Here is a 25,481-nt window from a genome sequence, read left to right as displayed (position 1 = left end):
CTCCCTTCCAAAAGTGCGTGCTGCGCAAAAGGCGAAAGGCACGTTACAGCTCCCGGCAGCTGGGACCCGCGTTTGATCCTTACAGCCATCCCACGAAGTGCGTACTAAGGTCGTCCACGGTCTGTTTAAGGGGAAACCGCGGCCCGGAGCGGGAAGGGACTGGTCGAGGTTCCTGCAGGAGCGGAGAGGGAGGTGCTCACAGGCGGCCCCCGCGCCGTGCATTTTCCGCGTCCTCCAGCAGAGGGGCCGGCGGCGGGCTCGGCGTCCAGCATAATAGCCGCTTTGATGCCGGGCGGCGGGGAGGGGAGGAGAGGGGAGGCGGGCCGGGAGGGGTGGGAGGGAGGGGAGTGTCCGGCAGCCCGCGCCATCCCTCCGCCCCTCGGTCCCGCCGCCACACGCCGCGCGAGCTCGGACCAGGCGCCCGCCCCTCCTCCTCGCCCTCGCCGCGGTCGAGAAACCCCGAGCCGGCGGAAGCCCGGTGCTCACCATGTCGGTCGCGCTCAGCAACAGGTTCCAAGGTAGGCGCCGCTGTCCCCACGCTGTCCCGCGCCCCTGCCCACACCCGGTGTCCCCCGCCCGCCACCTGTGCGCACGGGGCGGTCGGTGGGGTCTGCCGCGCGCGGGAAGCGGGCGCGAGCCGAGGGCGCGCGACCCTGGGGAGACCCCCGCTTCCCCGGCCGCCTCTTTGTCTCCTCCAGGAGGGAAAGCGTTCGGTTTGCTCAAAGCCCGGCAGGAGAGGAGGCTGACCGAAATCAACCGGGTAAGCGCGCGCCGCCGCCTTCGCTTTTCCAGCCCCGCCGCCTCCGAGGGCAGCTGGCGAGTCGGCCCTAAAGCTCCCAGCGCCCCGCGGGTCCCACCTCCGTCTGCGCGGCTGTGCCTGCCGCAAAATCACACCCCCTTCCTCTCCTTCACCCGGGCTTCCCCCGATTTCTTTCCTCCAGCCCCCTCCCTGTGCCTCCAGGTAGGTCCCCCTCCACCCCGTCCACCGCCCTCTGGTCTCGGGTTGCAAGTTGTTACTCGTAGACTAGGGAGGTAGGGCCCTCCCAGGAGCTCTGATGCCAGCCCGGCCCACCGGCCCCGGGCTCCCCAGGAGCCGGCCTGGGACCAGCTGCAGGGACTTGGCGCTGGAAGGGACCCCTGATGTCTCGAGTAATTCCCAGTTTTACAGCGAGGGAAGGAAGAGAGGCTCAGAGAGGCGAGGTGGCTGCCCCTAGACGGCACAGCAAGTCTGGGTCAGGCTGCAGTTAGAACCCTGGGCTCCAGACTCACAGGCCAGTGCTCTCTCCACCCAAAAAAGGTTGGCCTCCTGCCTCCCCGCCCCCGCAACACACACACACAGCTCCTTCTCACTCAGGCTTTTAGGAAAGGTTGCCTTAGAGACTTGGTGCTTTTCATCCTGATCCTAGTGGATTTCTAAAAAGAAATCCTTCCGGCTGTTGCCCGGCACACAATGGGACGTTTTAGACCTTTGCTTAAACACCATTTAAATGTGCTTCCCTGGTGGCGCAGTGGTTGAGAGTCCGCCTGCCGATGCAGGGTCACGGGTTCGTGCCCCGGTCCGGGAAGATCCCACATGCCGCGGAGCGGCTGGGCCCGTGAGCCGTGGCCGCTAAGCCTTCGCGTCTGGAGCCTGTGCTCTGCAACGGGAGAGGCCACAACAGTGAGAGGCCTGCGTACCGCAAAACAACAAAAACAAAAAAACTATTTAAATTCTAGAAGATAAGGAAAACTGTTAGGGCCTGCCTGGATTGGCCGAAACTCAATGGCAGCACAGCAAGACTGGGGCTCAGATCTGGTCTCCATTATGGACCAGTTCTGTGGTCCCCAGCGAGGACCTCTCATCACAGAGCCGGGGCCCAGCATCTGGCACAAGAGAAGACCTCCATGGATGGTACTAGGATTACTTCTTGAGGAGGATGTCTCCAGGTTTCCTTCTAACTGGTTGCAGAATCATGCCCACTGAAACAAGGCTGGACATTTCCCCTGCAGGTTTCCCCGGGCCACTGGGCACCCAGCTCAGAGTCCCAAAGTGGAAAGCTGGTGAGGGTCAGCAGGGTCCTGGTGGAGTCCAGGTGGCGTGGGTTCACGGGCTGCAGCACGGTTGTAGTATAACTCTCGCCAGGGGCTTGCAGTCTTTATTCCCTCCTTGATTTCCTTGGACTGCCTAGAGCTAGGCAGCCTGCCTGGTTTCATTCCACTGGCCGTAGGAATCCCATGGAGGGTTCTGGGGACCCCAGGGTCCCTCCAGGTAAACTCTGGCCTCCTCATCGCCATCCTCATCTGGCCTCTTACTGCCATCTTGAGCACAGCTGAAAGGGAGCCTGCGCGTCTGGCTGGGGCTCTCGGGGGTCCAGGCTGCTGGGCTCCCCCCCAGTTCACTCTGCAGCCAGCTCAGCCTTGGTCTTGGCTGCTTTTGCCCTCTGGACAGGAGCCTGGAACCCTGACCTCATACAGCCCCCTGGGCCACTCAGCAGTCTGGGTTCCAAGCCAGTTGAATCCACCCACAGCCAGAGGACCCTGAGCCAGAGACAGCTGGAGATGGGGGAGAGGGGATTGTAGTTGGACAGACCAGAGGAGCTGAGAGTGAGTGGGACTTTCCATGCCAACCCTGCCCTTGGGGGGATGGGGGGACTAGGTGGGGTGTGGAGGTGAGGCCACAGGGCTGTTTTGGGAGGCGTACTGGCTTGGCTCAGAAAGGGGAGGGGCTGTGGCTCTCCGGGGCTGGCCTGGACAGCACTGAGATTGGGGAAGGTGAACAAGAGGGGGCTGTGTCCAACCACCTTGGGACCCCAGCGCCCGGAGAGGGCAAGCAGCTGGCCAAGGCCACACCGAAGCCAGTGGCAGAGCTTCCAGTCTAGAGTCCTTTCCCTGACCAGATGCTACTCTGAGATCCACCGTATGAGCCTGGGCTACCGTCAGGCTGCTGGGACCCAGGCTCTGGGCTCCCGGAGGAAGGAGGCTCCAGGATCAAACCAGAAGCTTGAGCTGCTTCCCACCACAGCAGGTCAGGGTGGCCCCACCATAGTTTAGAGTCATGGGCAGAGGGGGCTGTTCACTGGCTCTGTGACCTTGGGCAAGCCACTTGAGATGATGGTAGTAGGTTGGTTGTGATTTTGCAGCGGAGATAATCTATGTAAAGTACACAGGAGGGCTGGCTGTTGTCTTGATTGCTATCATTGGTTTGTTTGGGACTTAAGGGTGCGGAAGTGGAAACCCGGGGGCGAGGTCTGAGGTAGACTGTGTGCTCAGCCTGGACCAGACCCCTTTGTCTGGCAGAATCTTATCTTCCCCTGCCTGAAATGGGAGCAGAGACCCCTCTCTGCTCTAGGTCGCTACAACAATCCGAGGAGATGAACAGACTGAAGCTCCTTGCAGACTCTTCCGGGAGTCGCTATGTTTGAGGGTCTGAGTCGGTTTTACCCACGGCCATGGCCATGGTGGAAGTTCCCTTGGGTTGGATGGATTCTGGAGGGAACCACACTGGCAGTCCAAATTGCCTGCCTTTGGGGTGCAGCTTCACTGCCCCACTGGAGGGGGGCTTTCTGGGGGGCTGGGCTGAACAGCTGCCCCAGCGGTCCCGTGGAAGCCAGAAGGCATGAAGGATGGGGCTTCATGACTCACTGTATGTTCTTGGGCACCGCTGTGGCTGCTGCCTGGGGCAGAGCCCAGCCTGGCTTTGAGCTCTGGAGGCTTCTCTGGGCCAACAGTTCCTCTGGGGCCTTTCTCCCCGCTGGGATGGGCCAGCTTCCAGAGGGCAGCGGGGTAGCTCATTCTTGGCTATTGTTCTTATAAGAGATTCAGGAGTCAAAATAGAAGGGGACTTGGGTGGACCTAAAGGTCCTGGTGGAACTATATGAAAATGCACTTTTTGGGGTTTCACTCTAGATTTTGCTCTCATTTTCGGAGCCCTTGGCGTGTGCCAGGCAGTGTGCCAGGCATGCTTCAGACATTATCTCGTCGGATGCTCGCTCCAACCCTGCGAGTGTCTGTTCCCATTTTGCAGGAGACGAGAGTCAGAGGGCCTGAGTAAACTGCCTGGGTTTAAACAGCCACACTTGAACCCAGCCTCTTCTCTCCATTTCGGAGCTTGACTGGGGCTCCTCTGTATGTGCCCACCCCACCTCCGGGCTGTATGTGTGTGCGCGCGCGTGCGCGTGCTCTGCACCACTGGAGCGGGCAGGACCAGCTTGCGTCTCCTACTCCCCCACATAGCTGACATTCCCCGCGCCCTGATGGCATGGCAGGTGACCCTGGGCCAGCCGGAGCCGGCCTTATATGGCAACGGGACAAATTCCCTCCAGCTTCCTACAGGGACAGAGGGAAGCTGTGGGGCTGGGTGGGTGCCCCTCAGGGTGCCCTTAGCCTTGGAATGGAGCAGGAGGGCCCTGGAGGATGGTGAGAGCCGTGGCTTTGCACCGGCCAGAGGCCAGGATCTTTAACAAAATAGCATGAGTGGTGCCTTTGCTCCGGGCCTGGCACTTGACCTAAATCATCTCACTGACTCCTCTCAATGGAACACTTGATTAGATAGGTGCCCAGCAAGAGTCTGTAAACATCCCCATGAGACAAGGATTACTAAGCCTCCCATTTTACAGATGAGGAAACAGAGGCTCAGCCAGGTGAAGTCACCCAGCCAGGAAGTGACACAGCCGGGATTCTGTCTCCAGACGCTGCCCCTGGCCCGCCCTGGCCCCTGTCCACCAGGTGGCTGTGGCCTCGCTGTGACACAGGCCTCTCTTGCTTATGTGGATAAGGATCTCTGGCTACTGTCCTGCCCTCTCAGCCGTCCTGGGTCGAATGAAGGGCACTCAGCATTCCCTGTAGCATTTCGGTGCCTGATGATTATTTCAGAACCCACGTGGCACCTGTGCTGGGAAGAACTGGGTACAGCAGGCTGGATATCTCTACCTGGGGTGAGGCTTGTCCCCAGCCCCTCCCCCGGCAGTGGGGGACCTCTGAGACCTGACCCAGGCACTACACAGGTGTGTCTCTTTTCCTGTGTACCGGCAGTACCACCCTGTCCCTGCCCAGGTGAATGTGCCCAGCTGGCATCACCGGGCACCCGTCTCTCTTGCTCTTCCTTAATATATTATAAGGGAGATGGTGATAAGGAGCCACGTGAGCCTCTGAGGATTCAGTGTCCCCGCAGGTCCAACCAGTCGCGACCTCGGTGTGGCCATGTCGCAGGAAGCTGGAGATGGAATTTCTGCAGGGTCTGCTTCATTTGTGTAGTCAGTGGGGGTGTTTTTCTCCAGCTGCCCCATCTATTGGCGAGGACACAGAGTCCGGATGAGGCCCCAGAGCTGCCGTGGGGAATGTGAGCCTGCTGTCCTCGTGGGTGCACGTTACAGGCTCCTGCTACACGCCAGGCACCAGGCCGGGCATCTATGGCCTGGCCCTGGCCCTTTAAGAGCCTGTGGGCTGCATCAGAGGCCACACGGCCAGGCATCGTACCACCTGTCCTTGGGGTTTTCCCCCAAGGCTTCAGCCACCAGCCCCTTGGATGGCCTCCGAGATGGTGCTCTCTGCCAGCCCTAAAATTCTGCTGCGGCTGATTCATAAAGGCAAGCCTGGAGGGCCAGGAGCAAGCATCCAGGAGCAGGTGCTAGAGGTACCAGCCCAGAAAGAGAGTTAAGTCAGGGTGGGCGCTGGGGGGTGCAGGCAGGTGGCAAAGGTCTGGAGGCCAGGACACAGCAGGGGCTGCCAACCTCTGCTGGTTGGGGAAGTAGCCCCTTCTGGTCATGAGCACTTGGACGGGGCTCTCAGGGGGTGGGAGGAGTCTCTGATGTGCATCGGAGGTTGTAGATGACCAGGAGAGGCAGCAGTGAGCCCGTGCAGCTGCAGGCACTGTCCCTCAGGGCTGAGATGGGTACACTCTGCCCTCCGTGGATGGCCAGTCACGGCCAGTTCAGACAGGTATCCAAGGACAAAGTTTGCCCTTGAGGAGGAATGACCAGAGGGTCAAGACTCACCAGGAGGACTTCGTGGCACAGTAGGGGACAAAGAAAGTTGTGGGTGGGTCTCTTCTCTGCCCTTCCCCAAGAGCTGTCTCTTGGTGTGGCTTGAGTTTGGGCAATCCAAACGCACAATGATAAATGCTAACTAACCGTTAGTAAGTATACTAGGAGCCAAGCTCTTTCTATGCAGTTTGCTCATTTAATCTTTACACCAACCCAGTGAGGAGGTGCTATCTTTATGATCCCATTTTGCAGATGAGGAAACTAAGGCCCAGAGTGGTAAAGCAAGTTGCCCAGGGCCACAGGGCTAGTAAGTGCTGGAGCTGGGATTTGAACCCCGGCAACCCAAGTCAACCTCCCTGCCCTGTCCCTCTGCCTTGCACGCCCTGTACTTGCCTAGAGGAAGGATGGTTTAATCAAGACCTTGCCCTCTGGGCCTCAGTTTCCCCAGCTGTTGAACAAAGAGAACAAGCTGGATGCTCTGAGGAGTCCCTTCTGGGTTCTGTGACTGGGTGGATGCTGGAACAGCTCTGCCGCCTCCCTGGGCCTGGCCTGTGGACACTGGCTTGAGAAGTGACTGCCTGGTTCAGAGCTTCCTGTTTTCAACCCCAGGCTCCTCCCTGCTTGCATTTCCTGGTTCTTTGCCAGGGACTGACCAGGCCACCAAGGCCTCTAGACTTGCCACTCTCAGAGCCCAGGGGACCCCTGCATCCCTCATACCTGGAGGCCCTGACAGCAGTTTCTACAGCCTGAAAAACTTGTCTTTTGGGACGGTGGGTTGGAGTGGGAGAGGGGATGGGGCTAGAATAAACCATCTACACTCACACCCATGCCCCTAGAGGGCTATAAAGTGGTTCCCTGGCCTCTGGAATAACATCTTTCTGCCCAAGAGGAAAGGTAACTCCCAGTATTGACTTTCTTTGCCCAGAAACCTGTGGCCAGGCCTTGTTTGGGGCAGGGAGGGAGCTGGGATGGTGAAGGGAGATAGGCCTTGAATTGTGAAAACGTTGTGATCTTTAGTAAGTTGAGCAACCTCTCTGGGCCTCAGTTGTCCCATCTGTCAAATGGGAATACCCAAAAAGGAGAAAGAGCAACCATAACCAGCCTAAGTTAGGGGAGGGGTTTCCTTCCTAATCTATTTAATAGTCAGTGATGGTCTGGATGATGAGCTGTGGGGTTGTAAGTGGACTGAATGTATGTAAATGTTAGCCGATAATAATAAATGGCTAACATTTATTTAACATTTACTAAGTGCCAGGCACTATGTTAAGCACTTTAGCTATGTTTACTTACATACTGTAATTCTCAGGGCAAGCCTATGTGGTTAATATTTTAATCTTTCCTACAGATGAGGATACTGAGGCACAGGTGAATGAAGTCATTTTCACATAGCACTAAGTATGCTCAGACCTAGACATTCTGGCTCGTTTGCCCTCTTTTTGTTTCTGTTTTTGTTTTTCTTCCAAACATCTGGAGTGACTTCTAGCTCCATCTCCTCTGCCTGGGGGCCCAGAGTTAAGGCAGGGTGGGGCAGGGCTGGGGGCTAGGGTGGGGTGGGTACAAGGGACCTGCCCAGTGGGCGTGGCTGTGCCCTGAGGCTGAGCTAGGATATGGGGGGAGGACCCCTGGAGGGAGGAAGCTGTGGGCTGTGCATGAGCAGGAACCAGGAATCCAAAGCTTGGAGGTGGGGTGGGAGCTGGCAGCCCAGCCAGTGGAGCTCGTGTTCCTGCCACCCGCCTTCCTGCCTCCCCGGCCCCCTGGTCCACACAGCTGCCCCAAGCCCTGGGTCAGCGAGGGCTGCCCACCCACACGTGAACCGGTCAGCTGCTTCTCCCACCCCCGGTCGCTCTGTGGCTCAAGCATTTGTCACTGTTGGCTCTAAGGAAATACGTGATTCCAGTCTCTGAGGCCTCTCCAGCCTCTGTCATACACATACACATGCATTTGCAAAGCTGCCTTTCCATTGCAGGGCTGAGAGTGGAGAAACTCATTCTGGGCTGAACGGCAGTCTTCTCCACTCATTCAGTAATGTTTATTGAGCACCTACTGTACGCTGGGCACTGCTGGGTGCTAGGCATCCGTGGGGCAGAGACAGTAAACACATCCTCCTGAATGTGTCCTGTGACCAAGGACCTGCCTCCTCTCAGCATCCTTCCAACACCCACTTCCTTGGGTCACTTCTACTCCCCAGCTCTCTGCAGGGAGGGAACCCAAGCAGCCTCTGCTGTGGAGCTTAATCCCAGCTCAGCCACCTGTGAGCTGTGCTGCCTTGATGAGCAAGTTGTTCATCCTTTCTGAGTCTCAATTCATTGACCTTTCCTGCAAATATTTATTGAGCACCTACTATGTAGAACCCAGCAGGGGGAGACAGATAATGGACAACACCCTTAATAAGCAATTACACTGTAAATTGTGTTAGGAGATGACTCATCATGGAATAAAAGGTGTTATCTTTTTTTTTTTTTTTTTTCTTTTTGCGGTATGCGGGCCTCTCACTGTTGTGGCCTCTCCCGTTGTGGAGCACAGGCTCCGGACGCGCAGGCTCAGCGGCCATGGCTCACGGGCCCACTCCGCGGCATGTGGGATCTTCCCGGACCGGGGCACGAACCCGTGTCCCCTGCATTGGCAGGCGGACTCTCAACCACTGCGCCACCGGGGAAGCCCAAAAGGTGTTATCTTAAGGTGGATTGGAAGTGGAGGAGGGGACTCCAGTGGATAGAGTGGATGGGGTTGGCTTCATTGAGATGGTGACAGTTGAGTAAAGACTTGAAGGATATATACACTACCAAACGTAAGGTAGATAGCTAGTGGGAAGCAGCCGCATAGCACAGGGAGATCAGCTCGGTCGGTGCTTTGTGACCGCCCGGAGGGGTGGGATAGGGAGGGTGGGAGGGAGACGCAAAAGGGAGGGGATATGGGAACATATGTATATGTATAACTGATTAAATTTGTTATAAAGCAAAAAAAAAAAAAAAAGACCTGGCTCCACAACATATTAGCCATGTGACCCTGGGTAAGTTGTTTAACCTCCCTGAATGTTTTCAAATGGAGAGAGCCTACTTCCCAAAGGCACTGTGACGATGAACAAGATAACATACATGAAGAAACAAGGGTACTGTCAGGCACACTGCTGGCACTCAATAAATGTGAGCTTGGTAAATAATTTTTAAAAAAATCCTTTTATCTAACCTCATTTTGAGGCTTTTAATGGTGGGGACTCTGCCATATTCTTCTATATGCCTTATTTTTTCTCTTTCCCAGGTGTATCTAAATATGTGTAGTAGTAAACAAGCGTGGAAATCTATTTCATTAATACTAAATGATTTTTTTCACATTTCATATTACTAAAATCATTTGCAGTTTACAGTCAATGGTATGTCATAGTATAATTGGTAAAACTTTCTTCTTTCTTAGTGTTCTATATAATAATTATTTGAATTTAATGAATGTGTTAAGTGCTGAATAGATGGTGTTTGACATGAATATAATTATGTCCTATGGGATTAAAAAAAAAAAAAAAAAAAAAAAGACTTGAAGGAGGTGACATGCAGATATGTGTGCTCCAGACAGGGCACACAGCTGGAGCAAAGGTCCCATGGTGGGAGCACGCCTGGCATGGGAGAGGCATAGAAGGGAGGTCAGGGTGGCTGAGGCACCCACTCTGGTGGAGAGGGGTGGGGAGTTTGGGAGAAAAATGAAATACTATGTTAGATGGTGATTGGTGCTAAGGAGAAAACCGGCTTCATCAGCGAAAAGACAATAATCCTGGAAGCCCCTGGGCTGCTGAGAGCATGATCCCGGGGTCCCGGGGTCAGGTCCAGGGAGGGGTGTGGCTGTCAAGCACCCTGCGGTTTAGGCTGAGCTCTTGTCTGTCTCTCTCTGTGTCTCATTTGTCTCCAAGACCCAGGACCATGTCCTACCCCTTGAACCCAATCTGTCTGGATCCCTAGAGGTGATCAGTGTACGTTACAGACAGGCTGTAGGCTGGTGCGGGATTTCTGGTCAACCAGAGCCTGGGAATTTGGAGGACCCCCAGGTCTTTCCCCAGAGGTTCCCAGATGTTGAGCCTTACCTGTGTTCTTGTGCCTCCCCAGGAAGGCTTTCCAGTTCCTGATGTGGTGAAGTGAAGGGAACGTAGGGACAATGTGGTGAGTTGAACGTAGGCTAAATGGGTTCCACTTAAAAATTCGGAGATTGTGAAGTTCCTACTTTTACGAAATATCCTTTTCTGAACTCGTGGCAACAGTCCATGGTCATTATTTAAAGTCTTTACTTGGCAAAATAAAATCTTGGAAGCCCAATATTAGCACCTTCCCCCACCCTTTTTTTTTTTTTTTTTTTTGGAAATGTTTCTTTCTGCTTTACCCCAGAGTCTGGGAACCATTGGCCAGTTTGTACCTCCGTTGGACAGATATGGGATCTGTGACCCCAGGAGGTGCCTGGGTTGCTCAGGGTCACAGACAAGAGTTAATTGTCCTACTTTTGGTCAGGGAATGGGGGTGAGGGCCTCAGTGGAGAAGACCTACGAGAGGAAGCCAAGAGGAAGGGAAGGACAGACAGAGCCAGCTGACAGGAGGGCAGCCTCCCAGGCTGCAGGGGAAGGTTCCAGCTCCATGGAGCTAAGTGCAGGCAGGGCTGTGCATGGCACACGGTAATGAGGCTCTGAGTGAGGCTGTGGCCGAGCCAGCTGGACCCCATGGGCCCTGGAGTCTGATGGACACAGGTTCCAAACCAACCCTGAGCTTCCCCAGGGCCTGGGGACCCTGGACATGTTATTAGCTCTCTGGTCCTCCTGTTCTCACCTGTAGAATCAAATAACAGTGGCTGTGAGGATTGAATGGGATAACATAGTGCCTGCCAAAAGCAAGGGGGCTATCCGAGGCCCCCTGACCCAGTGAGGGAAGCCACATTGGCGGGGGGTTCCTTCAACTCAGTCAGAGGGTGCTGAGTTAGTGTGGAGGAACTTGAACCCTGGAAGGGATCAGATTCTGCCCTACACGGAATTGTACCTACTGTTTACTGAGCACGGACGCTCGAGCCAGGTGCTCACTGCCCGCCGTGGGTTGTCTCGATGGAGGGGTAGGTGCCTGAGGAGGTGGGTACCCGTGAGCCCATTTGACAGCTAGTAAGGAGGGGGCTGAGGATCCAAACCCAGAGGGCTTTATCCTCACTTAGGTTCTTGTCATTGTCCCATTCTACATTCCATTTACAGTGACTGGAGAGGTAGTGAGTTCCCTGTCCTAGGAGATGTGTAAGTACAGACTTGGTCATCATTTAGTGGGAAATGACAGCAGGAATTTAGAAACATATTGAGTGATTGACCCAGATAAATTTTTTTTCATTTAAAAGATCATTTATTGAACTGCAAGTACATATTTGTATGGAATGTTCCAAAATTTAGAATTAGAATTTTTTTAAACCCCTCAAAGTTAACTTATAAGATGTCTTTTTACAATAGTAGTTGGCCTAGTCATAATAGGAAAAACATTCAAGAGAATGGTAGAAACCCCAAGTCCAGCATAATGATTACCTCTGGGAAGGAAAAGAAATTGGATTAGGGAGGGGCCGAAGCGTCCTTCAAACTGTGTATTAGTTACACCTAGATAACGTTTAACATCATTTTGTTTTGTTTTATTTTATTTTATTTATTTATTTTTTGGCTGTGCCACATGGCATGCAGGATCTTAGTTCCCCGACCAGGGAACGAACCCATGTCCCCTGCAGTGGAAGTGTGCAGCCTTAACCACTGGACTGCCAGGGAAGTCCCTGACATCATTTTAAACAGGGACTTCCTGTAATTTTAGGATAAAATTAAAATTTATCCTAAAATTATCCTTTAGAATAAGGACCTTGTCTTATTCACCTTGGTCTCACCTGCTCCCTGGATGCCTAGAATAGAGCAGTGTATACTGTGGTCCCTCAAAAACTGTTGAAGGTGGGCTTCCCTGGGGGCGCAGTGGTTGAGAGTCCGCCTGCCAATGCAGGGGACACGGGTTCGTGCCCCGGTCCGGGAAGATCCCACATGCCGCGGAGTGGCTAGGCCCGTGAACCATGGCCGCTGAGCCTGCGTGTCCGGAGCCTGTGCTCCGCAACGGGAGAGGCCACGACAGTGAGAGACCCGTGTACCGCAAAAAAAAACCCAAAAAACAAAAAACTGTTGAAGGAGTGGAGTCATAGCCATGTCCAGTTGAAGTAGAGGGGATTTGTGGACTCTGGTGCCAGGATGGGAACACACCCTCTGTTTCCTCATCTGAATGCAGGTTCTAGGGACGCTTAAAGATGAGCAACAAGGCAAGTAAGATACCTGGCCACTGCGCCCAGCCTAGCAAGTGCTAATTGTTAGTTTTTTGTTTTAAAGCCGGATGAATACCTGCTCACTGCCCATCTTTAAGTGTCAGGGTTAAAGATAGATGAAGGCTCTGAAGTCAGACAGAGCTGACTTGAAGTTCTGGCTCTGTGAGCCTCAGTTTCCTCATCTGTAAAATGGGAGTAATAATAGTTGCTACCTCTTGGGCCCACTGGGAGATCTGGAGCAACCATGTGGGTAAGTGCTTCATTCTGGGGGCTGTTGTTAGTCCCTTCCCATCTCCTCCGAAGTCCATCTGGTTCTGAAAAGACTCATTTGAGTCTCTCCAAGCATCTGAGGGGAAGGTGGGCCCTGTTTTACAGGTGAGGACACAGGTGAGAGGGTAAGTGACCTCTCAGGCAGTGGACAGTTATTTTCTGACTAGAGAGAGACTAATAATAATAATAATAGTAATAATAATAATAATAATAATATAGCAGTTGCTGTTTATTCAGCTGCTAAGATTCATATATACACTCTCCTTGGATTCTCATGCAAGAAGAAGCTAGGATAGTTATACCCATTTGGCAGATAAAGCAATAGAGATTCAAAGAGGGATCAGTTTGTTCACAGTCACATACCTAAGAAGTTAATGCCAAAGCCAAGTCACGTGTCTTTGGTTGCTCACGGTTTCATGGATCTTGGAGCCGGGGTGCCCTGGGGGGAAGCCCAGGTCCCTGCACCCGTAATTCAGAGGTTGACTGAAGGTGTTTAGTCTACAGCGGAACCTCTGGGCCCCACCCCCAGCTGCTGAGCAAACTTCCTACCCATGGGGTAGATTGTACCCATCTGCCTCTGGGGGTTGACAGGAGGCCAGGACTAACACTGCCCTGCGCGGCCAAGCCCAGCCACCTGGCGGGAGAGGAGGCAATGGGCAGTGGGCCTGTGTGTTGGTGAGTTCTGCCTGCTGACCCCTTGCTCCGTGCTGTCCTCTCTCCTCTGTAGGAGTTCCTCTGTGACCAGAAGTACAGTGATGAAGAGAACCTGCCAGAAAAACTTGCAGCCTTTAAAGGTGAGCTGGGGCTGGCTGCCCACCACCCCAGGAGAGCTGGGTGGACCCCTCCACCCCTTATACAAATCCTCACCCACAGGGCCAGGCTGCACCCGTGTTGCTGCATCCACAATACCCCTCTTCCCGACGGGCTGTGAGACGGGATGCCCAGCCTGGGGGCACAGGCCCCTCGTCCCTCGCCTGCAGGCCCCGGCCTGCCCTGCCCGTCCCTCCCTTCTGCTGCCCAGCAGGGCTCAGGTTGGCTCCTGCCCACCGCTGCCCAGGCCCTGCTCGCTCCCGGGGCCCCAGCACACAATCAGCTCTTTGTAGCAGCCCTTGTCTCTCCCCCTGCGTGGTAGAGCATCTTGGGAGCCCCTGCGGAGAATGGACGTTTGTGTCACCACAGTGGGGCAGGGGGCAGAGTTTCTGCCCATTGAATCTCGGCAGCACAGGATGAAAAGAAAACAGGGCCCGGGAGTCCGCGCGGGGAGGGGGCGGCATAAAGGTCCTTCTGTTCCGGGCCCTGGCGCTTGGTTCTCAGCCAGCGGCTCGAAAGGAGAGGAGCTGTGCACATAAGGAGCGGGGCAGACCCACCTTTCCTGTCCGGGAGATGCACTCGCGCTGCGGGAGCCCTGGGCGCGCTGGGGGACCACGTGAACGTCCTGCAGGCTGCGTCCCCCCTGCCACCCCCAGAGTCTTGGCAACGTGGGCATCCTCCCTGCTCCAGGGCAAGGAACCTGCCAGTGCTCCTCAGACCGCTTATAACGTAGCCACCCTTAGGCAGGACACCAATGGCTAAGCATTTGCTGAGCGCTGACCTTGTGTTCAGGGTTGCCATCTTCCTGCCTCATCCCAATCCAGCCAGGAGGAAGATGGTGGGACCTTTAGTTTACAGATGAAGAAACTCAGGCTCAGAGAGGTGGGGTCATTTGCCTGGGGTCACACAGCTCACCTATGGCAGAGTTGGGGCTTGTACCCATGTTGGTTTCACTCCAAAGCCCCTGCTTGTGACCGTTACACAATGGTGCTTTTTACATGGGAGGGAAGGAAGGGAGGAAGAGAGGGAGGGAGGGAGGGAGGAAGGAAGAGAAAGAGAGAGAGAGGGAAAGAAAGAAGGAAAGAAAAGAACTAGAAGAAAGAAAAGAAAGAAAGAAAGAAAAGAAGGAAGGAAGGAAGAAAGAGAAAGAAAAGAAAGAGAAGAGAAGAAAAGAAAAAATAACTAGAACAAAGACATGCCCACCCCTGGCTGGTTCCCCTGCCCCATCTCTCTGCCCCTCCCCCTCCCAGTGCAAAGGAGGAGCAGCCAGTCCATTCCCTTCTCTCTGGATCCCAATAGGGTCACTCTTCAGAGGTGGCTCTGGGAGGAGGGACAGAGGTCCCAGGGGTCTAATGACCATTCTCCTTGTCCTCATTGGGCTGTAGGATAAGGGTCCATCCTGGGACCACAGGAGGTTACCTTGGAAGCGAAGGGACTATGGAGGTTTCAGATCATTCACTCATTTGATGTCCAAATGAGCCTTACTAGGCACCAGGCCCTTTGGGGCCTGGGTACACAACGGAGAACACAGAAGACGGCCCCTGGCCAAAGGAGCCCGTGTCCTAGTGGGGGAGGGGTGGTGAAGAGAGAGCAAAGAAGTAGAAAGGGTGTCAGACGGTAGCAGGTGCTTTGCGGGGGTGACTGACGGTGCCCAGTTAAAAGGGCTGGGGGGCCCTGAAGGCATGAGGAGGGGCCCTGAGAATGCCTGGGAGGAACATGCCAGGCAGAGGGGCGGCAAGCCTGGGCTCAAGGGTCACTGGGAGGACCTTGGCTTTCTCATGCTGGCTGCTGGTGCAGAATAGACCCTGTGGCTACTCAAGGCCACACGACTTGTTTGCACCCACTGCCTTGTCAGGAGACACCAAGCTCGTTGCTCTGACCCCTTGATCAGGGAGGTTTAACTCAAAGTCTGTAGGTGAGGTTTGCGGGGAGGGTCTCTGCGCCCTGGGCACTGTATGTACCACTTTGTAGTCAAGGGCAGGTCCGCGGGCACTCCTCCGGAGAGAGCATCAGATTCTCAGTGGTAGCCATGACCGCCCCCCACCAAAAGTTCAGAACTATAGGGACTTCTTAAGTTGGGGGTTCTCACACCTAGCCGCCCATCTGAATCACCTGAGATACTCTGAAAACACCAATTTCTGCCTCCCAAATTCTGCGGATCTGCATCTCCAGGGCCGGGCATTTATTCCAGTCACTTTACAGCCGATCGGGATGCAGCCAGCCCACACTGGGGGCCTGGGAGGAAGCCACTGCCCTTCTTGGTACAGGGTCAGAGTGGCCCCCGGGCACCTTTCTCCATGGTGCCTGTGAGCAGGTGATGCAGGTGGGCAAGCCCTTTTCCCAGAGACAATGGTTTTCCCCAGAAGAATGACGGGACTTGTGTCAAGACCCCGACGTAGGGTGAGGAGGATGGTGTGGGCACCCTGGGGACCCAGCCAACTGCCCTCAAGGGAGTCACTGGGACCCTGCAGGGGGCAACCCTGCTTCCCAGTTAATGCCAGTTTTTGCTCTGTGATTTCCAGAGAAGTACATGGAGTTTGACCTGAACAATGAGGGCGAGATTGGTGAGTGAGGCCTTGGGTGAGCCGGGGGCTGGGGTGGGGGAGAGTGCTCCGTGGGTAGGGGGTGTGGGCGTCCAGAGAACCCCACTGACTCACCTGCATGGGTGAGCGGCCTGGGGCTATATTTTGAGGGTGACAAGCACCGACTGAAGCTTCCCCGATGGGCCTTGAACTTGTCTGCCTTTCACCCTGGATCCCCTGCCCCCCAAACTCCTCTCCCCACTGCTTCCCTCCCCCGACCCCAGCTCCCTGCCCACACCCCAGCCTCCCACCCCAGGTGCTCCCGGGACTCAGGATAGAGGTGCCACCCAGCCCAGGGCTGGAGATGCTCAGGCTGTTGCCACCCTGGCCCATGGGGCTGGCATTTCCTTTGTCCCCAAGCCTGTCCTTCCATTTGAACACTGTCCTGCAGTTGACAAGGGGCTTCCATGGACATTGGTCCTCTCTGCCAGCAGACCTTTATTGTGTCCTGCCGTCCAGGCGCTAGGGGTGACAAACACCTTTTCCATGGCACTTACGTTCATGACCATACCTTGACCTTCACCAGTAGTCTTATGACACGGTCAAGGCCGGTTTAATTGTTCCCATTATACAGATGAGGAAACCGAGGCTCAGAAAGGTGAAAGGACTTGCTTGGGGCATGTGGTCATTAAGTAAGTGGCAGCCAGGGCCCAGATCCCAGCCTGTGGTTTCCGAGTGGGTTCTCCCTCCAGCGTTTCTCCCCCTCCTCTGTCTTCTCACATTTTTCTCCTTTTTGAATATTTTTATCCCTTTTTTTCTTAAAAAAAAAAAAAGGGAGGGTGTTAGCAAATGAATACATTGTCATCATAAAACGTTTTGGAAATCACAGCAAAGCACAAAGACAAAAATACATCACCACAGGGCTTCCCTGGTGGCGCAGTGGTTAATAATCTGCCTGCCAATGCAGAGGACACGGGTTCGAGCCCTGGTCTGGGAAGATCCCATATGCCGCGGAGCAACTAAGCCCGTGTGCCACAACTACTAGCCTGCGCGTCTGGAGCCTGTGCTCCACAACGTGAGAGGCCGTGACAGTGAGAGGCCCATGCACCGCGATGAAGAGTGGCCCCTGCTCGCCGCAACTGGAGAAAGCCCTCGCACAGAAACGAAGACCCAACACAGCCAAAAATAAATAAATAAATTTATATTAAAAAAAAATACATCACCACAATCCCACCTCCCAGAAATAACTGTGATAAAGATTTTGGTTTATATCCTCCCATTCTTTGTTCTAATCGCAAACACTGTTCGATACCATTTTAGAACCTCCTTTAAAAATTTTTTACAATATATTGTTAGTATTTTGACATATAATTCATTTTTTAAAAATATAATTAATGGCTGCATGATATTCCATTTGGGGGCAGACTATAATTTATTCAGCCAGTGCCTTAGTATCATCCATTTAAATGATGTCTGGTCTTAACTCTTATTGATAATCCTGTGAAGAATGTCTTTGTACATGAATCATTGTCCACATTGCTGATTATTTCTTTAGAGTAAATCTCAGGAATTAGACCTTCTGGGTCAAAGGCTTTTGAAGCATCCTGCCAAATTGCCTTCCAGAAAGGTCTTGCCAATTTAGAGTCTGGCCAGCAGCGTGTAGGAGACCTTTCACTTCTTCCTGTAGAACGTTGCCCAGCTTTCTTTGAAATGTCCTGGACCTCCTGGCACCTAAGGGTCTGGCACCAGTCGTGCCGGCCCTGCCTCTCCAGTGAGCTGGCCCACTACTCCCCCGACCCTAAAATTGGCCCCTTGCTCCACCCGCACTCCCGCTGTCCTTTGCTGACCTGACCCATTGTTCACGGGACAATCTGAAGGAAATTGCCTCAGATATTGGGAGCCAGGCGGTCAGAGGCAGCAACTCCTCAGAGTGTCGTGACTTTGGTGCCTCCCTTGTTTTTCTTGAATTTTGTTCTTTTGTTGGTTTTCCTGCCCTGCGGGATATTCTTGGCATCCTCTCCCTTCCACCGAGGTGGAGCCCGGGACCGCAGGGTGGGAGTGGCAGGTGGGGAGAAGCTGCCACCGCGCCCTGGAGAGTAACTCCTGATGCCTGGGTCAGGCCGACTCCCTGACCCCACCTCACTGGGCCGTGACTTCCCGGGTAGCTGGAGCCACAGGCTCACAGTCACCCGAACCTCAGGCATCAGCAGAGAGAACAATAGAATGAAGAAGAAAGGCTGTGTTTCTGGGCACCTGCTGTGTGCCAGGTGCTTCTGGGGCATCCTCACTCCAGATGATCCCATCAACCCATTTTACCACTGACGGGAGGAGGGGCTCAGAGAGGTTAAGTAGTTTGTCCCAGGTCCCACAGCCAGGAATAGAAGAGCTGGGTTCCAACCCAAGTCTGTCTGACTTTAGAAGCCCAAGCCCCTAACCACTAGTCCATACTGCCTCTGCAGAGAGCAGGGAAGATGTGATGGGCTCATTCTCCCTGGAGGAGAAAAGCTGTTGACTGCAGTCTCCAGGGATGGGCTCTCCTGCCGGGCTTGTTCTGGGTACAGGGGTGCCAGAGGGGAGCTTCCCCACTCAGCCTGGCCCCCTGTCTCCACTTAACGGCTCTGCTTTTCTTCTGGCAGACCTGATGTCTTTAAAGAGGATGATGGAGAAGCTTGGGGTCCCCAAGACCCACCTGGAGATGAAGAAGATGATCTCGGAGGTGACGGGCGGGGTCAGCGACACCATCTCCTACCGAGACTTTGTGAACATGATGCTGGGGAAACGGTCGGCGGTCCTCAAGCTGTGAGTACCTCCCACCTCTCCTGGGACCTCTGGAGGCAAAGTCATAGTGTGTGGAGAGGCTCCTGGCTCAGGCACCTCAGCCAGTCCCTAGCCAGGAGGTAATTCACTATGTGATCTGCTGGGCAAGATGCTTAATTTCGATGAACATGATTTTCTTATTTGTCAAATGGTCACATTAATATGTACCTTGCAGGCAAAATGAGCCTGCAGCAGGGCCTCTGGTAGAATCAGTGCTCGGTAAGTGGCCGACTGTGATGGTGACGATGATGATAAATGCACTGCCGAAACCTTCTGAGCCTCAGCTTCCTTGTTTGTAGAGTGACTCTACCACCCCATGGGGTTGTGAGCATAACAGAGTCAAAAACCGGCTCTAAAGGGAGGTATCGTTCAAATTTTGATGCTATTTCTTGCCACTGAAACGACCTTGGGCAAATTACTTTCCTTCACCTATAAGACAGAGATGGTCATAAATATCTTTTTTGTTTTTGCGGTACGCGGGCCTCTCACTGCTGTGGCCTCTCCCGTTGCGGAGCACAGGCTCCGGACGCGCAGGCTCAGCGGCCATGGCTCACGGGCCCAGCCGCTCCACGGCATGTGGGATCTTCCCGGACCGGGGCACGAACCCGTGTCCCCTGCATCGGCAGGCAGATTCTCAACCACTGCGCCACCAGGGAAGCCCCAGTCATAAATATCTTGCATGAAGTGTTGTCCTGAGGGTTAATGAGATAATACATATGAAGAGTCTAGCCCAGTACCTGGCTGATGGCGAACATCTAGTGTATGGTGGCCAAAATCACACTTTGCGGGTACTTCCCCACTGGAGAGCAGCAGAGAAATTCCTTGGAGAGTCCCATGGTATATGTTCAAGCTGTAAAGGACACTCACTTGGCTTTTATGCGATAAGATTAACTTTTTCTTTAAAAAATTGAAGTATAGTTGATTTACGATATTGTGTTAGTTTCAGGTGTACAGCAAAGTGATTCAGTTATACATATGCATGTTTTTTTCAGATTCTTTTCCATTATAGCTTATTACAAGATACTGAATGTAGTTCCCTGTGCTACACAGTAAATCCTTGTTGTTTGTCTATTTTATATATAGTGGTGTGTATCTGTAAGATTAACTTCTTCAAATGTACCAGTGGAAAATATACCTGTCTCATTTTACAAAGGGGGAAGCGGGGTGACCTGCTGGTAAGCCCACGGTTCAGGCTGGTCTGGTCGGAGTGTTTATTGTAGGGAGGGAGGGATGGGGCAGGAGGTGTGGTGGGAAAACCGTCCAGGTCAGATCATGCTGCCCCTGAGAGGCTAGGTGGTAGCCATAAGAGTGGTGATGCTGTTAAAAGCCACACCTAAGACTTAGTGGACATTTACTATGTATTGGGCACTTCCAATTTGATACATCTACTCTGCCTATTGACTCCTTAGATGTATCATTCATTCATTCAGCAAATATTTATTAAGCACCACCTATGTGCCAGGAATTCTGCTCAGTGCTGGGGACACATGAATTGCTTACATTCTAATGGAAAGAGACAGACAAAAACAAACAAAAGACCAAAACACCAGATTGCAATAGTGCAATACAAAGAAAAATAAAGTGGGCAAGAGGCATAGAGGGGGGCGGCATAGTAGGCAGAGAGGATCTCATTGAGCAGGTGACATTTGACCTGCGCGAGGGAGATGTGAAGAAATGAGCCATGTGAATATCTAGGGGAAAACATTCCAGGCAGAGAAAGCGGCAAGTGCAGAGGCCCTTTTATGCTCAAGGAATAGCACAGAGGCCAGTGTGCCTGGAGTGCAGTGAGTGAAGGATGAGTCTGCAGAGGTGGGCAGGGGCCAGGTGATGTGGGGCTTTGTAGGCCACGGTTGATTCAGCATTTTGTACTGCCGTGGAGGGTTGCCATTGGAGTACTCTAAGCTAGGAGGTGACTTCTAAAAGTCCCCCTCCGACTGCGGTGGGGACAAGAGTGGCAGCAGGCGGGCCGGTAGGAGGCTCGTGCACTTGTGCAAGTCAGAAATGAGGCTTTCAGCCTGGAGAGGCTGTAGTGGTGGTGGGCAGGGGCTGTCAGAGTTGGGAGTGATTTTGGAGGTAGAGCTAGAAGGATTGTTTCCGGGTTTAAAAGAAAACAAGGAGTCTGATGGTTGTAAGGTCTGGGGTCTGAGTTAACTGAGGGATGGTGCTGTTTGCTTTGAGAAAAGAGCAGGGGGGAAGGTGGGAACTGAGCTCAGTTTTGGTGTATTGAATTGGAAGAGCCCCTAGACATGCAAGGGGAGAGGTTGAGGAGGGAACTGGCTGTGCAGATCGGGAGCTCAGAGGTAAGCCGTTTGTGGACTATCACACTTTGTTGTTGTTGTTTTTTTAATTTTATTTTTTAATTAATGTATTTATTGGCTGCGTTGGGTCTTCGTTGCTGCGCATGGGCTTTCTCTAGTTGCGGTGAGCGGGGGCTACTCTTCGTTGCCGTGCACGGGCTTCTCATTGCGGTGGCTTCTCGTTGTGGAGCACGGGCTCTAGGCGTGTGGGGTTCAGTACTTGTGTCACACTGGCTCGGTCGTTGTGGCTCACGGGCTCTAGAACGCAGGCTTAGTCGTTGTGGCGCACGGTCTTAGTTGCTCCACGCATGTGGGATCTTCCCGGACTGGGGCTTGAACTCATGTCCCCTGCATTAGCAGGTGGGTTCTTAACCCCTGCGCCACCAGGGAAGCCCGACTATCACACTTTGGATGGGACTTAAAGCCGGGGACTGAAGGAGCCCACCCAGGGAGGGAGTACAGAGGGTGAAGGGCACCGTCACTTGGAACAGCTCCAGGATGCAAATGCTTTTGGCATCCTCACTTTCAGTTGGAAACATTGAGCATCGGTGGGGTTGAGTGTCTTGCAGGAGTCACCAGCTGGGAAGGAGTCGGGCTGGGATTCAAATCCAGGCAGTTTCCCTCCGGAGGCTCTACTTTGAACCCCCATCCTCTTCTGCTGCCCAGATTTTACTGTCAGAGTAGTGGGAGGTTTTTGAAGATCTGAAGGGGTTTTGAGCAGAGCCACAGCCCAGCCGACCTCTGCTTCCTCCAGGCAGTGTGCTCAGGGGAAGGCGCATGACCTAGAAGTCCGAGGTGTCGAGTGAGTGTCGTCCTGCCTCGGGCTGCCTGTGTGACTCTGACGAGCCTCATTGCCCCTCTGTGTCTCCGTTTTCTCCTCTGTAAAATGGGACTAGCAGCCCCCTCTGTGGAGTTGCCGCATGGGCTTCTGGGAAAATCTCGCTGGAGAGAGGATGCAAGGGCATTCTGGGGAGGACCCTGCAGACCTGAGGGCTGGGATGATCTTTCCCTGGACGAGGGAAGGAGTCCTAATCCTGTTTTGTGTTTTCTTTTTTTTTTCCTCCGTTTCTGAACCAGAGTCATGATGTTTGAAGGAAAAGCCAACGAGAACAGCCCCAAGCCAGTTGGCCCCCCTCCAGAGAGAGACATTGCCAGCCTGCCCTGAGGACCCCCGCCTGGACCTGCCCCGTCCTCCCCACTCCTCTTCCTCCCTCCTGATCTCACTGCCCTTCTTGACTCATTGCGATGTGTCTCATTTGTTCTGTTTGGTCGTTGTACGTTTGTTTTTTCATCAGCAGAGTCAGTGATCTCTTTGTATAGCACAAGTTATCTGCCTTAAAGGGGCTCTGGGTTGGGGAGTCCAGATCGCCTCCTTCTCTTTTTCCCTGCATCTCCCCTCCCTGTGCAGAAGGGCTGACATTAAACCAAAAACCAGAGGGGGCAGGGCCAGGACAGGGAGACCAGAAGCCTGTGACTCCCGCACTGGAAGCTGGCACTGTTTGTCCTTCCAGGTCACTGAGCTAAGTTCTGGGACCCTGGCCTGGCCCTGGTGAGGCCCTCAGCCCCTTTCGGAAGACCCTGGAGTCGGGATAAGGCTGCAGGGCCTCCTTAGGGTATCCTCGGACAGCTCTGTGGTTCCAGTGCTCTTGGGTGGGCCAGGATGTGGCCACACAATGTCCCACCTCCTCAGCTGGTCCCCTCTCAGTCCACACTTCGTCTTATCCTTAGTGAGGTGACAGGAGAGAAGGAGAGGGACTTGGCAATTGGAGCCCTTCAGGAAGGTTCCAGAGGAATCCTCTAGCCTTGCCCCCTGGCTACACCTTTACAGGCAGCTCAGAGGAAGGGTGCAGCTCCCCCTGACCCTTGCTGGGGCTTCAGAGGCAGAGGGGATCCAGGGGCCTTGGGGGAGGGGATTCAGCTCAGCCTAGTCCCACCTTTTAGGGAGGATGTTGAGGGCAACAGGATAGGAGGATGAGGACTCACATGCTCATGGCAGACAGAGGCAGCACTACTGTTAAGCCAGGAGCTGAGAAATAGGTTGCCTTTCTGATCCCCATCTGCTTGAAACCTGACTCTGCTTCCCCATTTGCCTTCACACCTTCCTCACACCATTCATTCATTCATTCATTCACTCACTCCGTCATTCAACAGGTATTTATTGACAACCTATTATAAGCTTTAAGTCCCCCCACTTTGTCCTGACATGTGCCATGTCCAATGTCTCTCTAATTCATCATTCTGTTTCCAGATCACTCAAAACCTTGAGCTTGGGGATTCGATTGGGGTCACCTGTGTTTTTTTATTATGGACTAGGGTTTTAGAGCCTTGATCCACCCTGTAGGTTAGCTGGGCCAGGCCTCTCAGTTCACAGGTGAGAAAACTGTGGTGACCCACAGGGATTAAGTGCTTTGCCCAAGGGCAGGGGTCCATCTGGAGATGGAAGATCTGGACCGGGGCCCAGGTGTCCAGATGCCCTGCCCATGCCTCATCTCGGCTCTGCGCTGCCTCAGTCAGTGATGAAAACAAGGGAAGGGGCGGAGAGGGGCAGCCTCTTAGGTCAACCCTTGGGCAAGGCCCTGGGCCAGGAGTCACCCTTCCCAGTGCCTCCGAGGCAGCGTCAGCAGGGACCCCAGCCTTGACCCTACCTGTATTCTGGAGTCCCCTCCCCTGCCCACTCAGGTCTTAGATGCGCTCATCCACCGAACATGTTTATTAACCACCTGTTATGGGCCAAGAGCTAAGAACCCAGTAGCGAAATGGACAGACTCATGGAATTTAGAGTCTAGTGGGGAAGTCTGACCCAGGTGATGAAAGTTAGGGAAGAGGAGGATACGAGGTGACTGCCGGGCAATCCTGGGGGCCTAACTGGGCCCAACACTGGGCAAGGGTCTTGCAGAAGCCTTCACAAACCTGAAGCAGAGAGCTGTGGGGGGCGCTGGAGCCCCTGGTAGCTCCCTGTGGCTCCTCTGACCCATAATCGAGGCCAAGGAGCTGACTTTACAGCAGCTGGAGGGAGTGGAGCAGGTAGGGGATGGGGAAACGGCCAGGTTGGGTTAATCCACTGGTCTCAACCAGTTCAGGAACAAGACTATTTGGCCGTGACAGGCTGATGTTCGGCCTAAGAAGGTACTTAAAATGCATAAGCCTAGTTGAAGTTTAAACCCCAGCAAAACATTCCACCCTGTAAATGTAAAATCTCACCTCCACTCCCTCCCCTGCCTTTTCTATTTTTTCCCCCTGAGATCCTTAGATGAGCAACTGCCTGTCTCCACCCCTTCCCACTGCCTCTCCTTTCTGGGACTGGCTGAGACCTTTGAGCAAGGTAATGCCTTCCTTGACTACCCATCATAGTCAGTGTATCTGTACCTCACTCAGACAGGAGGACAGAACCAACCAGGCTTATTTCAGCGGGTTACACACTTTACAAGACTGCAGGAAACCTTCTTAAGGGAGGAGAGCAAGTGGGTGTGTCCCCAGCTTCTAGAAAGGGCAGGAAAGAGTTCTCTCATTGGATGGGGAGTGTCCTGGGGAAACTTTACCAGCTCCTTCATCATTTGGAATTCAACTTCCAGAGGGAGAGGGTCTCAAGAGTGGTCCCTGGAAAGGGGGGTGGTCTGCATGTATTTCAGGTTGTGGCTATTAGCTCTAGGACTCTTACTTCTCTGGCTAAGGGCTCAGCTTCTAGGAGTTCAGCTGTCTTCTTTCTGAAAGACCAAATCTAACTAATGTAACCAGCAGCTTGGGGGCTGCCGAGTACGGCTCTGTCCCTGCCATTCAAAAGGAAGAAGTGTGTCGGGCAAGTTCACGTGGAAGCAGTATGTGTGTGCGTGTGTGTGTTGAGTATGTGTGGTACTGGACTGGAAATAAAACAGACAAACTTATCAGCGTCTTGACTGGTGTATTTGGGGGGTGGTTCCGGGGTCAGCAAATTCAGAAGAGCTAGCTGATACAGTGACACGACTGAATGTGTCGTGTGTGCCTTTACTCCTCACAGCAACCCCATGAGTAAGGTTCTATTATGTCATCCTAGTTTGATAAATGAGAAGCAGGCTTGGAGCAGATAAGCAGTTTGCTGAAAACCAAATAGTAAGTGGCAGAATACACCCCCGCTCCCGGAGCTGATCCATGGGCTCCAAGTTAAGAATCTCTGACCTAGAGCATTTATAATATAATTCAACTACAAAAATCTCTACGTAGGACTGTGTAATAGCCAGCAATCAGCAAGGCTGAATTCTAATCCAGCCTTCACCACTTTCTGACTGAGGGGCATTGGGGAATTTTCTTAACTTCTCTGTGCTTCCAGTTGCCTCAGCAATTAAATGGCAATGATAACCACTAGGTGACTAGGATGTCTTTGCGCAGTGTTTTGATCAGTTTCCAGGCTTGTTACTCCAACGAGTAAACAAAGCCGATCGCTGGGGCCCTTTAATATCCCCTTTCAGCCTTCAGACACGTAAGGGTCTCCGTGGCGAGAATCCGGCCCCCCAACTTTCTGAGAACCTTTTTCCTCCACA

At 53.5% G+C, this 25,481-nt stretch overlaps 1 protein-coding gene across 1 annotated transcript; it reads left to right on the top strand.

Moving 5' to 3' along the window:
- Positions 1 to 463: 463 nt before the first annotated feature.
- On the top strand, positions 464 to 24,793 carry AIF1L (allograft inflammatory factor 1 like). Its single transcript, XM_082622294.1, has 6 exons — positions 464 to 518; positions 699 to 760; positions 13,249 to 13,315; positions 15,854 to 15,895; positions 18,490 to 18,652; positions 22,045 to 24,793. The coding sequence occupies exons 1-6, from the start codon at positions 488 to 490 to the stop codon at positions 22,130 to 22,132; spliced, it is 453 nt and encodes a 150-aa protein (XP_082478420.1). The 5' UTR covers positions 464 to 487; the 3' UTR covers positions 22,133 to 24,793.
- Positions 24,794 to 25,481: the final 688 nt, after the last annotated feature.

The sequence above is a fragment of the Mesoplodon mirus genome (assembly GCF_964341445.2).
Source record: "Mesoplodon mirus genome assembly, chromosome: 1".
Classification (NCBI taxonomy): Eukaryota; Metazoa; Chordata; class Mammalia; order Artiodactyla; family Ziphiidae; genus Mesoplodon; species Mesoplodon mirus.
The sequence above is the reverse complement of the archived record's forward strand: the minus strand, read 5'-3'. Positions and strand labels throughout refer to the sequence as shown.

Coding starts and splice junctions, on each gene's coding strand:
- AIF1L (XM_082622294.1), top strand. CDS start 488: ATGTCGGTCGCGCTCAGCAACAGGTTCCAAG. Junction 761..13,248: donor GGCTGACCGAAATCAACCGG/GTAAGCGCGCGC, acceptor TCTCCTCTGTAG/GAGTTCCTCTGTGACCAGAA. Junction 13,316..15,853: donor AAAACTTGCAGCCTTTAAAG/GTGAGCTGGGGC, acceptor TGTGATTTCCAG/AGAAGTACATGGAGTTTGAC.